Source organism: Anguilla rostrata, chromosome 13 (genome assembly GCF_018555375.3).
Source record: "Anguilla rostrata isolate EN2019 chromosome 13, ASM1855537v3, whole genome shotgun sequence".
NCBI classification, from domain to species: Eukaryota; Metazoa; Chordata; class Actinopteri; order Anguilliformes; family Anguillidae; genus Anguilla; species Anguilla rostrata.
This window is the reverse complement of record NC_057945.1, coordinates 979439-993988: the sequence shown is the minus strand read 5'-3', so window position 1 is coordinate 993988 and position 14550 is coordinate 979439. Positions and strand designations below refer to the sequence as shown.

General features: G+C 42.0%; 1 protein-coding gene across 1 annotated transcript in view; it reads right to left on the bottom strand.

The window, feature by feature from the left end:
* Positions 1 to 8559: 8559 nt before the first annotated feature.
* The window catches only part of podxl2 (podocalyxin-like 2), a 54820-nt gene continuing 48829 nt past the window's right edge, over positions 8560 to 14550 (bottom strand). Inside the window, exons 5-8 of the mRNA XM_064304502.1 lie at positions 14125 to 14281; positions 13187 to 13248; positions 11720 to 11899; positions 8560 to 10112 (exon numbers count right to left, since the gene is read on the bottom strand). Coding sequence (XP_064160572.1) covers positions 9900 to 10112; positions 11720 to 11899; positions 13187 to 13248; positions 14125 to 14281 — 612 coding nt within the window. The 3' untranslated portion in view covers positions 8560 to 9899. The remainder of the gene's footprint in view (positions 10113 to 11719; positions 11900 to 13186; positions 13249 to 14124; positions 14282 to 14550) is intronic.

The following is a 14550-nucleotide window of genomic DNA, read 5'->3' as shown; positions in this document are numbered from 1 at the left end:
AGGCTTAGACAGGCACACTCCTCCTCAGCTCGTTGGGTAAGCTTAGACAGGCGCTCACTCCTCAGCTCGTTGGGTAGGCTTAGACAGGCAGGCACTCCTCCTCAGCTCGTTGGGTAGGCTTAGACAGGCAGGCACTCCTCCTCAGCTCGTTGGGTAGGCTTAGACAGGTACACACTCCTCAGCTCGTTGGGTAGGCTTAGACAGGCACACAGTCCTCCTCAGCTCATTGGGTAGGCTTAGACAGGCACACACTCCTCCTCAGCTCGTTGGGTAGGCTTAGACAGGTACACACTCCTCCTCAGCTCGTTGGGTAGGCTTAGACAGGTACACACTCCTCCTCAGCTCGTTGGGTAGGCTTAGACAGGTACACACTCCTCCTCAGCTCGTTGGGTAGGCTTAGACAGGCGCTCACTCCTCAGCTCGTTGGGTAGGCTTAGACAGGTACACACTCCTCCTCAGCTCGTTGGGTAGGCTTAGACAGGCACTCACTCCTCAGCTCGTTGGGTAGGCTTAGACAGGTACACACTCGTCCTCAGCTCGTTGGGTAGGCTTAGACAGGTACACACTCCTCCTCAGCTCGTTGGGTAGGCTTAGACAGGTACACACTCCTCCTCAGCTCGTTGGGTAGGCTTAGACAGGCGCTCACTCCTCAGCTCGTTGGGTAGGCTTAGACAGGTACACACTCCTCCTCAGCTCGTTGGGTAGACTTAGTCAGGCACACACTCCTCCTCAGCTCGTTGGGTAGGCTTAGACAGGCACAAACTCCTCCTCAGCTCGTTGGGTAAGCTTAGACAGGCGCTCACTCCTCAGCTCGTTGGGTAGGCTTAGACAGGCACACACTCCTCAGCTCGTTGGGTAGACTTAGACAGGCGCTCACTCCTCAGCTCGTTGGGTAGGCTTAGACAGGCACACACTCCTCCTCAGCTCGTTGGGTAGGCTTAGACAGGACCTCACTCCTCAGCTCGTGGTAGGCTTAGACAGGCACACACTCCTCAGCTCGTTGGGTAGGCTTAGACAGGCGCTCACTCCTCAGCTCGTTGGGTAGGCTTAGACAGGCACACACTCCTCCTCAGCTCGTTGGGTAGGCTTAGACAGGTACACACTCCTCCTCAGCTCGTTGGGTAGGCTTAGACAGGTACACACTCCTCCTCAGCTCGTTGGGTAGGCTTAGACAGGCGCTCACTCCTCAGCTCGTTGGGTAGGCTTAGTCAGGCCTCACTCCTCAGCTCGTTGGGTAGGCTTAGACAGGTACACACTCCTCCTCAGCTCGTTGGGTAGGCTTAGACAGGCGCTCACTCCTCAGCTCGTTGGGTAGGCTTAGTCAGGCACGCACTCCTCCTCAGCTCGTTGGGTAGGCTTAGTCAGGCACGCACTCCTCCTCAGCTCGTTGGGTAGGCTTAGACAGGCACGCACTCCTCCTCAGCTCGTTGGGTAAGCTTAGACAGGCACACACTCCTCCTCAGCTCGTTGGGTAGGCTTTTTTTAAAGGAGTACCATGGTGGTTGAACGTGACACTTCCCAGTTGTCTTCAGGCAACAACGAAACAAATGTGCATAATTTTTTATTCTTCATCCATTTCAATGTACTTTAAAACGTATTTTTCTAAGCCTAAATTTCCCACGATAAAAATTCACCCGAACCGTCTGGGCGTGGTAATGAGAACTGTCAGTTAGCTATGATTGACAGACCGTGCCCCGTTTCCATAGCTACCCTCATGATACGCTCTCTTTGGGAGACTGAATTTTCACAAGCTAGCTAGCTTAGTAGGGCTAGTATATCAAGTATCGGTAGATAGCTAAGGTAAGGACGTTGACTTATATCCAATTATAATTTTTGATATCTAGCTAGCCAAGTTAAGATAAAAGCACAACTATAACGTCCTCATAAAAGCAAACTAGCAAGCTCACGTTATCGATAACATTGTCTTATGAAAGCAAACCTCTTAGCTAGCTAACGTTAGCTAGCTAGCTAAATGAATATAACCAGAAATAATCTAAAGGCACTCTAATTTAAGTGAACCTAACGTTAGTCAAATATTTGCATTGTCTGAACAGCAGGACGGTGTGTGCTGTCAGATTTCTTTACGGGGCGTGGAAATGGGAGTAGTTACTGTATTAGTGACGTAGCAAAATGACAACTTTATCAACCGGTTGAAAATAGGACGATGAATTTAAAACGCATATTTCTCCAAAAATACAGAACGGACATATTTAATACTTTGCTCATTGTGTTTCTTCAATGCCTCTTGTGCAAATAGCACATAAAACCGAGAAAGTGTGAAAATCACCATGGTACTCCTTTAATAGATTCTTTTATAATTACCCAAATGACTTTGGTTCGTATTAAATCGTATTAAAGAAAACAGCTGTTATTTTCTGATAAGTTAGGTATTTATATGTTGCTATTTGAGTAGCATTTATGAAATTGTGAAAAATATACTGTTTGTTTGCTGAAAAATCGCCAAAAGGGGTTTGACGTCCCTGTTAGGGTCTTACGAGTTTAATGTTGCAAACTGTTGTAATAATTTTTTTAAAAAGAGAGTTACCAGATCCATAAAAATATTTGAATGGCTTCTATGCTGATACTAGCCAAATATCAGCTGGTATTAGGGCTTTATTTTTCCCAAGTACTAATCTTAAAATCACAGAGCTAAACTCATTTTAAGATTGCGAATCACCCCGAAATGCAACGCGGCGTGACGTCAAGTACAATGCAGAATATTGAAAGCTTTCCTTATGAGGAAATATTACACTCTGCTGCTCTCTACTGTCAGAACCCCGCATCCATTTCCTTCTGGCTGGCAGAACTGCCGCCGCGGCAGCAAACGCGTCATCTGAAACCAGTGACCACTGTATATTCCACAAAAAGAAGCCTGGAACAGTTATCAGCTTTGAATAAACATGAATCTGTGAAACTATGAATCTCATCTTTAACTCCGGATGAACTTGGTACTTGAAAAGACAAGAACAACTGTAGATCCAAAGACAAACATCCAAGATCTATTATATTTGTCAGTTGCTTATGTAAGGTAGGTCGGTATAATATACAAAACCTGTGGCATATAACATTCTTTTGGCCTGGATGGATTGCAAGAAATGTATGGGTATTGCCTGTCAGATCAGTTCTAACAGTCCAATAGCCTTCAATCCTCCAGTCACGGGAACACTTTGGGATTTAAGTCTTTTTCAGAAGTGTTCCATAAAGATCCAAAAGCAATGATTTTCTTGAACTTTGCACTGAATTACCTTTCCTATTTTTAATGAACCTTTATTTATACAGGGCAGTTTCACTGAGCACACATGCTCTTTTACAGCAGTGCCCTGTTCATGCCCCCTGCCACAATTACTCTAACCTGCATGTCTTTGGACTGTGGGAGGAAACTGGAGTACCCAGAGGAAACGCACACTCCACCATCAGGCTACAGCGCTATCAACTGCACCACGGTCCCGCCCATACATTTTTATTACTTCACATTCCATTAAAGGGAAAATATCACATTTTATGAGAATACGAATGAATGATTTCATTTATATAACACTTTTCCAAATGCTCAAAGTGCTTTACAATGATGAGTGGGAACTCTCCTCAACCACTGTGGGTGGTGCACGGCAGCCATTTTGCACCAAACCCTCACCACACATTAGCTAAGGTGGAAAGGGAGAGAACATTTTTTAGCCAATTAAACCAGGGGATGATTAGGTGACAAGTGGGAGAGAACCAGGTTGGGAATTTAGCCAGGACCCCACTACTCTTTGCGACAAGTGGCATGGGTCCTTTAATGACCACAGTGAGTCAAGACCTCGGTTTAACTTCTCATCTGAAAGACGACATATCCTACAGCAGTGTCCCCGTCACTGCACTGGGGAATTGTTTTTTTCTTCTTCCCCAAAACAAGAGGGCAGATTGCCCCCTGCTGGCCCACCAACACCACTTCCAGCAGCAACTTAGCTTTTCCCCGGGTGGTCACCCATCTAACCAAGTACTAACCAAGCCCACACTTGCTTTGCTTCAGCCATTCAACAGGAGCACAATGCATGGAGGTGCGGCTGCTGGAGAATATTTACCCCATTCCTTTTTAACCCCATGGAAAACGGGAAAGCTGACATTGGCTATCACTGAAGAGTTTACCTCCACTCCAACATCTGAAATATCCATCAACCAAATCACAAATATTTTGCCTCTTGGAAAAACTTACCAATGAACTGTCAAAACTAAGGACACTGAACAGGTAGGAGAACATCTTTCACAGGAGGCATGGCATTCTCAGGGACATTGACAATACCTACAGGAGATCTCAAATTTCTAAAAACCTGTTTTTGCTTTGTCATTATGGTGTATTGTGTGCAGATTGATGAGAATAAAAATGAATTTAATTCATTTTGTAATAAGGCTGTAATGTGACAGAGTGTGGTAAAAGTGAAGGGGTCTGAATACTTTCCAAAGGCACTGTACCTTCCAGGGAGAATAAAGTAAGGTAAGGCTGGAAATCTATCATAGTTCGGGGATCCCGTGTAAGGAGGAAGGAGGGAGGAAGTGGACCCCTGTGGAAGCGGTGGTGCTTTACACAGAATCGTCCCTCAGACCTCAGCACATCGTGGGTCGGGCGCCAATAGGCAGAGGAGGCTGGGGAGCAAGCAGACACACCTGGCCAAAAGCTTCACCTGCACCAGGACAGCAGCCTGGTTGAGCGGAGGTGCAGCGTCAGGAGGAAGCATCCAGAAACGCCATGGCTGCATCCTAAGCCTAGCAGGGGTGCTGGATGCACTGGGACAGCATCAAGAGGAGGAAAATCACATGAAAGTTTAGACAGCAACAGGACAAACTTCCTCATCACGCCCACATCTGATGTTCTACCCACGCCCAAGAATCTGAATCTTTGGGTCGGAGAGGATCCAGCTAGCGCTGGGTTCAGCTCCAGAAACCTTAGGCATATACTTTCTGGCTGCAACACAGTCTGACACAGGGAAGACACACCTGCCATCATAATCAAGTACTTCGGTGCCTAGCTGCAGAGCTGGAAGCAAAACGGACTCATGCTAACACATGCTAACACATGTCCTCCCCCACCTGACCAGAGCCATTATGCACATATTGTCTGTCTGTGAAGGAAAAAAACAGACAAGCCCTTTTCTGCTGTTACTGCCAAGCAAACTGAAAATGGCCTAGGCCTGGAAATGCTAGCACACCTAGTGCAGAGACATACTTTCCCACCAGAGGCTGCCATGACCAACCTGAGACCAGATCAGTTGCTATGGTCTGATTTCTCATTTAAACTAATGGTGTCCTGGGAAGATTTTGGCAATTTTCAGTCTTAACTGGTGACTGTGTGTCTTCCTCTTACTCGTGTGGTCCCTCAGGGTTCAGTCTTGGACTCCAATTATGTTGTCATGCCACGGTAACCCCAGTGGTTTTAGGAAGCTGGCATCCCTTCAAAAGTGCTTTTCTGATATACAATGTGGAACGTCTAAAGATTAGATTGCAGTCTCGGGCCTTAGTGTATTATTAAGCAAACAATCTAATCTGTGCACTCACCGTAAATCTGAACCTACCTCCAGAGGCCTTGGTGTTACTTCTGAACCAAAACTGAGATTCGAACAGCATGAAAAAGTTAGTCCAGTCCTGCTACTTCCATAAGAGAAGTATACATACACATATATTGCAATTCTCTATACAGTTAATGAAAAATTAATCACACTGTAAATGATTGCAGTAAATTAACAGTAGGATTTCAACAGTATTAACCAGTTATTTTTAACTACAGCATTTTACTGTTAATACAAAAGAGAATCTGTTAAATTGCACTCCATTGACCGTTTTTTAACAGAACTATAATGCATTCCTAAAATACAGCGCTTAACCGCTAATCAATCGTCCAAAGTGGGCCCTATTTTACGTAACAGTATCATGCAGTATTTTTTGCATTTTGGGAAAGCAATTCCACGTGGACGGCACATGTGAAGCTGGATCCTTTCTTTTCTTAATCCATCCCCATCTTACTAATTATTTGGTGAGTAGCAACTTTATTTAATTCATAAATCGGTGCAAAGTCTATCAGTGATGTTTCCAGTTTGTTTGCATTACTGAATATGTGCACATTGTGATAGAAGGATTCAGCAGCTAGCTAGAATTTCATAGATGGTTGCCGATTAATCAGACAGCACAAGGAACTCATTTTAATTTCTACATGTCTAAATTAACGTGTGGACACATGCATTTTGCCAGTGAATTCATGTAGCATAATGATAGTCTTGACAGTGTAAACCTTTTACAGTCTATGGAAGTCACTTCAACAGTTCAGAAGTAGCCTAACATTAAGACTTCAGTGAACGCTGGTTATTGGGTGGTATTTTAGCAGTGATTCAAAATGTATTGCTGTCTGTGTGACCAAGGCAGGAAATCAAAAGCACCTCTGACTGTACCATGGTGACTTAGTTGTATGAGCATCAAAAAACCACAGCTGTTCATCTTTCTGGCACAAGCCAAACAAGATGCACACATTTAATTCAGCGCTGGATGGTCAGCCTTGAGGGCCACATCATATGTGAGGGGATCCAGCCCACCTTCTTGACGGGACTTGCTGCATTATTTTCCACCTTCTACACCTTTAATCTCCAATACCAAGAAGAGGCAGCATGCATACTCGAATTCATCCAAAGGTTAGATACTTTTAGTAAAACCTGTATTTTTCTTAACTTTTCGATGACATGCTATTGCACATCTATACATTTGCTGCCTTTTATTGTGTTGTTAATCTGAGTGAGTTACACAACTTGATTTTTACACACTATCATTTTCAGGAGCTTCATTGGAATAAACCCTGAGAGAGGCACCAAGGCTGGACGGGGCAAAGTGTTATCAAAGAAAACTGGCAAAGTCACCAACAAAAAGACAACAACTTTATATTAAAATAAAAAGTAAAGTGCAATAAGAAGCTGTGGATTTTTTTTCTCTCACATGCAATTGCATGATTGAAAAATCAGTGATTTAGCTCTGTTATTCATTCACAAAGAACATTTTGTTATGGTTTGCATTCTGTGCTTGTAGCCAGCTTTGGACAGAGACTTTGGGAAGACTGACAACCAGTAAGGTCTATTATAGCCCTTTTCTTAACAAAAGTGCTTTTAATCGTATGTAGTGTGACTATTCCTGTGTATAACCTGCTAAGTCAGTATTAATTTAGGTTAAAAAAATAGGTTTATTAAAATGTATGTAAAAATACTAACTAAATAGTGCATTAAAACAAATCAGTGAACTGGAAGGTACTGTAAAAAAACAGCTATATAACGGATTTTAAAATTTTATGTCAGTTAACAGTAAAATACTGTGAAAGTCATTAAAAACCAGTTCTTAGTGTATTTTTCATTAACAGCACAAAACCATAAATGTTTGTGACAGTAAAAAAAAAAGTTAATTTTAGTAACATAATGGCAACCCTGCTGCCAGCTGTTTACTGTTTTTTTTACAAGAAAACTTTTTACAGTACAGATAGGCTTCTCACCAATAGGAGATCTCATATAACCCCCGCCCTGCTCTCACTACACTGGCTTCAAGTTTCTCTTAGAACTGATTTAAGATATTTACTTCTGTTTTGAAGGCAAGGCATGGTCTAGGCCCAGAATCTAATACTAATCTCTTTGTTTTAAAACAATGTTGACACTGCGCCCAAGAATACTGTTGTGCTTTGGTTGAGACTTGTGTGAATGTACACAGTTGGCGTATTTTAGTAGAAACTCATTTTCAATTAAAAAAGGTCTATTTGGAAAGAGATGTTGCGGTGGAATCTTTCAAATGTAAGTTTTTCTTTGAGCGCCACAAACATTGTAACTGTATCTCAGGGTGAGCTGCAGCAGATTTCCAGAAAAACTCGTTTTTTTTTAACTATCTGGATGGATAGATAGCACTCTGGGTAAGTGGAAACAGCTTTATTTAATTTTTTGGGTGAACTGCCTCTTTGAAAGCATACACTGCACTACACTGTGTTATATTCTCAACAGAACACCTCCTCACTGTCTCAGCCACAAATGTTAAAACAAGTGGAGACATGGCATTTGTGGCTCGGAAGAACTCTTACTCCGTGACTTTAAAAAAAACCTCAATGAAAAACCCACTGCGTTCAACCAGGGCTACCATTTTATACTGAACAAAAAAAAAAATACAACATATCGGTTTATGGTCCTATGTTTCATGAGCTAAACTAAAAGATCCCAGAGTTTTTCCATGAGCGCAAAAAGCTTAGTTTTCTATAATTTTGAGCACAAATTTGTCACGTCCCTGTTAGTGAGAATTTCTCTTGTCAAGGTAATCCATCCACCAAACAGGTGTAGCATTATCAAGATCCTGATAAGACGTGTGTTCATACTGCACTTTACAGCCAAAGCTCTCTACTGTGTTATTCATTAGAATCAAGACCTTTTTGTAAAACAAAATATGCTGATACCATCAAAGGCCATTATAGAAAAATATGCTTTTCCAAACATTTATTTTCCTCTAGTTCTGACATGGTGATTATTCTCTATGGTGCACGTCTCGAAATTTTACAAAATCAACAGAATTAAGCAGAAAGCTTCGATGAATTTAATTTATATACACAAACACACGCATACATAAAATCAGCTGTTAAAGAAATAAGTTGTTTTTTAACTGTACAATGGTTGACTGGTCTGTCAAAGTATGGTCATCACAAACGTCACAGCCTACAGCCCTTAAATAAACATAAATAAATACAGAGAGAACAGATAATTACATGGTACTGCTACATTTACGCATTTCCCCCAAGCATTAGAATGGAAATGACATGGCATGTACAAACGCTCGTATGGTCTTTCCATGCACAGGTAAAGTGCTCATATGCACACAATACCCTGTCACAAACATCAGCAGCACAAGCAAGTGCCCGAAGAACACACAGCAAAAAACACTGCCTCTCAAAAAGTTCCTCTAAAAAGCCACACGAGTGAAAAGATAAATCCCATTTACTGCCATTTCAGATATCATTATAACTTTGAATATTGTGTCTTTCAGACAAACTTCATAAATATACAGAATCCAATTGGAACAGAGAAGACTGCAGCCTACATACATCACCGATGGCAGTGCAGAACGCAAAGCTTGTAAACACGAACACAAGCTCATCGTTCTGTCTCTGTCAGAACTCTAACAGGACTTACATTCTCTGTCTCTGTTGCAGACTGTTCAACAAAAGACAACTTTAACATTACAAATGTTCAGTTTTATTTTCAGTGCTAGCATGATGAAAGCGTTAGCCTTCGGTCAGATAACATTCATTTTCAAAAACTAAATAAGTTACAAGCACAGCCAAAAACAAGCCTGCAAGTGCATACAAATAGTCCAGTTCTGTTAAATAGGCATAACTGCTGAGTCGTACATAAGTGCTGGCAGGGGCCATTTTGCAAGGGTCCATTCTGATTGTGAGCTGGCTGCCGACAATGGGCGGCACATTTGAAGGGATTCATTTCAAGTAGCTGAGCTGCAGCTCGACTCTTTTCAAAGCTTTCAAAACGACCATAATGACGCACAAACCAGGACTCCAAGCGCACGCAATTAAATTCTACATTTGTGCCTTAAGTACGGTTCGCTGGTTTCCTTCACTTTACCATTCATATTATTCCGAGACAAACATTTATCCTGCTATCACTTTCACATATTCCCTTTAGAACCATGCACCGTTGCCAAAGAAAGCAAAGTAAGTTGACAGTCTTTTGTTTAATTAATGATTCTCAAATACTGTGTTGATTTGCTCCGCGAGAAGTCTCTAAGCTGGGATTTGGCTAGCGGATGTTTGTAGAGCCTGTAGGAGCTGCGTGCTGCGAGAGTCGCTGACTTGTTTCTTTTTTTGTGACCTTACCCCACCCCCCCCCCTCCTCCCCCCTTTCTGCATATTAAAGATGAGTGTCTTCCTCCAGATTCTCAGCCTCCTCTTTGCCCGGCTTGTTGACCAGGACCTGCCAGCCGCTGCCCCCGCCACCCCCGGCCACCACTCCGTTCGCGCTGTGCTTCTTCTCCAGCATCTCCGATTGGTTGTCGCTGGCGACATCCAAGGTGGGGTTGTCATGGCAGCCGTTTTCCACGAAATGGAGCTCCTCACCACGAGACTATAAAAACCAGGGGGAAAACGAGCAAAATAGAAAAAAAGGCGGATCAGTCTAGTTTAATTTCTTTCAATGAGGGTGATAGTTTGAGATAACAAATTAAAGATTTTCTCAGCTCTACAACCAGGACAGGACAGACACAAACATTTTCTCATGAAAAATAAAGTACTTCTCTTTTTTAGTATGAACGGAATATTTTATATCAATAATTTCTTCTGTAATATAGGGCTATGTATTTGTATTTGTTTACAATGACTGAGAGTATTGCTGGGACGTTGTAATGATCACACCCAACATTAAATATGTACAAATAAATACAAACATATAATTCAGCCACACAACGTACTCCGTCCAGACCTGGATCAATTATCTGAAATAGTTAGTAACTCTTTAGGCACAAATAAAATGCCTAAATGTTTACTGACAACTTTTAAAGAAATATCCTTTCATCAATATTCAGAACAAAATTCTTTACCTCAGTACCCTTTACAACCTTGCTTCAAGTCAGTGTCCCATTGCAATACACTGTCACACCCCTCCTTTCCGTGCTGCCCGCTTACACCTCGACACACCTGTACCTGAACAGGCCCCAACCCGTCCTAAAAAAACTTTGTCTGCTAAAAGGCAACATGTACATATGTCACTTCAATCAAAAACTGAAACCTTGTCGTAAAATTTAATTTGACTCCAACGCACATACATCATTGGTACAAACCCCCAGATGTACTGTCCAAATTGTATGTAAACCACTCTTCCAATATTTTTCCTTCAGTACAAATGTAGAAACTATGAATATTTCACTTCTTATTTTTATAAGCTTGCAAATTAATTTGAATATCCACCTATTTCTAACAATGAAAGTAATTATGAAACAAATTCTATACATTTCTGTTTTTCTGAAGTACCTATATCCACAGTTCCAAAAATATTACATCACTGAGCAACTGAAAAGCACATCTACGGTCAGACAGTTGTGCTCTTAAAAGAACTTCACAATGTACTCCTTCAATTATTTCATACTCTGATCAACTTGTAGTGTCATTTCTACAGGGTGAAACCAAAATGTGTAATAGCCTTTGATAAAGGCTGAGAATATGCACTTTAATCTCATTAGATTTTTTAAATTACAAGTCTAAAATTGTAGAGTACAGAGCCAGACCCAGAAAAATAAGTCCCAAATATTATGGATATTTTTTCACTTCTTTATCTCTTCATCTCTATCTCTATATATTTTTCCTCACATGCACTCTTTTTCACTCCTCTCGTCTTCTTTTTTAATTTAATTTTTGCAGTAATTTCTCTCTTTTCCTTTTCCTCTTGCTCTCCTTGTTCCTAATCAATGGAAACCACTGAAAAACAGATTGACTGAGCCGGACGTAAGACTGTGTATGTCCTTTCATTCATTGTCTTTATCCCTGTGAAAATAAAAATGAAATGACCATTCTACTTTGATCTGGTTAATAAAACACACGCTTTTGAATGTCACCAGCGCCCGCAGTATGTGAGAGTATTCCAGATATGCGTCTGACCCAGGTCTGGCACCAGCGCCCGCAGTATGTGAGAGTATTCCAGATACGCGTCTGACCCAGGCCTGACCCCGCCCCCCCTACCGTATTCTTCAGCTTGGGAAGGCGGCGCTGCCAGCAGATGTAGGCGAGCCCGGAGGCGATGATGACCACGCAGACCGACCCGATGATGACTAGGACCACAAACAGTTTGCCGTAGTCACTGCGCATCTGGCTGGGCCGAGACTGGCAGCTGGACACGCTGGTGTAGTTCTGGATGCCGATCTGAGTGCACACAAATGACAGAATATTCCCTTTTAGGCCTGGGCTGGGGAATAAGCCTGTACTTAAGATTGTACACTGTGGGAGAAACAGTCCTTTATGCACCGGTAAAATCCATGCAGGTAACTGAGAGTTTTTAAAAATAAACATCTATAGAGTGGAAACATGGGCATGGTTTCTGGAAGCAAAATACTCAAAAAAAGTTTGAACGTGAAGCGCTGTTCGGCCATTTCCCAACCTTGGATAGGCGTAAAACTGCTGAATGAATCATCACCTCTAAAAATTAGCAAGAGTGTTGAAAAAATTTTGGTTCATTGAAAAAAAGGCAAGGGTACAAGTACATGACGATTTTAGAAGATACATAAACTAAAAGTCTCTACATTCAATCATAGATTTTCTGTAGGCTACTTGATACTTGTGTCTGATTAGACCATACAACAAAGACGCTACAGAGAATTATTCGATTCCACAGGCCCTGGCCATAGGTTCTGTTCCACGCTATCACCATAGTAACACACTCTGAGGCTCATGGGTACTGTAACATAAGGCACACTGAACTAACAAAAAACATGAACTCTTAAAGTTGAAACATTCATAACCGAGGGCAAAATCTCTCGTAACATTTCATAATCCAGGAGACTCCCCGGATTTTCTATTGCGTAGTATTGTGGTTATTGCTTAGATTAAAATCTAGAGTCTGGAGAATCCTGTATAGAAAAACTCTTCTGAACCCTTTGCCCCATCCATGTGTCCACTGTATTTAAAAAAATCTTTTGGTATCTATTTTGGTTAACATATTTGTTAAGTAGTTTTTTAAACATATTTGGTCCAGGTCTGGTAGCACTGTTTTGGGGAAGAGAAAAATAAGAAGCTGAAGAGATTTCCTGTTACATCTTATAATGCCAAGTGTGAGACATTATGAATATGTGGTGGTCAAAGGAGAAGAGTCCACAGTACTGAACACCACGATCAGTTCAGTCAGTCCTGGAAATGAAGAGAAATTAAATCCAGTGATTCAAAAATCCGCAAAAAATTAGTTAATTTTGTGAAATGACTGAAGTGGACTCCACCACTCACCACCTCCATCACACATCAGTACACTACTGTTTTACACTGGCTAATCCACCTGTGAATATTAATAAAACATAAAATTATTAAATAGATGTTTAAATAATACACCTACTATTAAATAACTTTTAAATATAATAAAAGTTCACACAGCAGTCTTTGGTATCCTGTAAACATCTGAATATATGTGTGACTATGGAACATTAATGGAAGAAAACTTACGTCATGTAATCCTCTCCTGATTTCTCCAAGCATTGACAACACATCTTTAGTGGCAATCACCCCTGTGGGAAAAAAAGAAAAAAAGTTTGTTATATCTTTTATCATTTTTTCTAAATGCATCTATAATGTTATCTAGTGCAGTATTTCTCAATGTGTGACCCAAAGGCCCTGGAGTTCTATATAGCAGTGGTTCTCAGTCCTAGGCATTCTCGCTTATGTTGGTTTTTGTTCCAATCGTAAATGCAATCCCAACAGCTGGACCCTTCTGAGTGTGTACTGAACACTGCACCTGGGAATCTTAAAATTTCTTTGCAAATTCCTGCTGGGAATAACCTTCTTGCCACAATATGTTTACTTGGCCCCACACATCTAAACATCTAAACCCTAACTTCTTTGCCATATTTCTTGCAACTTTAGTTCCTATTTTACTTTATATTTTGTTTTTAGCACTACAGGCTACCTGTGGTTTTAAAAGTATTTTTTAGATAAGACTTCAGTCAATTTAACTACCCCTCAACCTCCCTCCCACCCCCCTTCTCCCACTTTGCAATATGACTGGATAGACTTCCAATAATTTGTTTAATTGTAATGTAAGCCAAATGAGGCTATTTTGAGGAAAATACTATTTTTAAGTAAAACTCATTATTTAAAACTGATTTTTTTTAAAACAAATCTTTCAGTGTTATTGTAGTTAGAAACTATAACAATTTCAATGCATCCCTTGTGGTTACTCTTAAAAGCTTAAGAGAGCTTTGAGGTCTCTGATACATTTGCATTTAATGCTAAAGAATATTGAATATCTCTTATTCTTACGTCTAACAGCAAGAGTACATTTCCATAATCTGTGGAATTTGTTCCTTCCGAGCATCATTCTGCATCGGCCCCTGAACTAAGGGTGAAACGTGATTGGCTGAGGGCCTGAGGGGGCTGGACCTTACCCTGCTCACTGGCCAGAGTCATGAGGAGCTGTCGATCCTGGCGAACAGGCTTGCTGAGGGAGATCAGCCAGGAGCCCTGCGGGCTGTTCATCTTCCTGGAGAAGGCCGTCTCCAGCATCTCCAGCAGCTGGTCTCCGTTCTCCACCCGAAACTCGTCCTGGCAGCCCAAAGCCACAACACGTCAGGGGCCACGCACAACAAGGGCAAGGCAGCACCATGAACAGAAGGCACTCAAGCTGGACCCCTAACTTCCCCCAAGCTGGACCCCCACTTCCTCCGAGCTGGACCCCCACTTCCCCCGAGCTGGACCCCCACTTCCCCTGAGCTGGACCCCCACTTCCCCTGAGCTGGACCCCCCTTCCCCCAAGCTGGACCCACACTTCCCCGAGCTGGACCCCCACTTCCCCGAGCTGAACCCCCACTTCC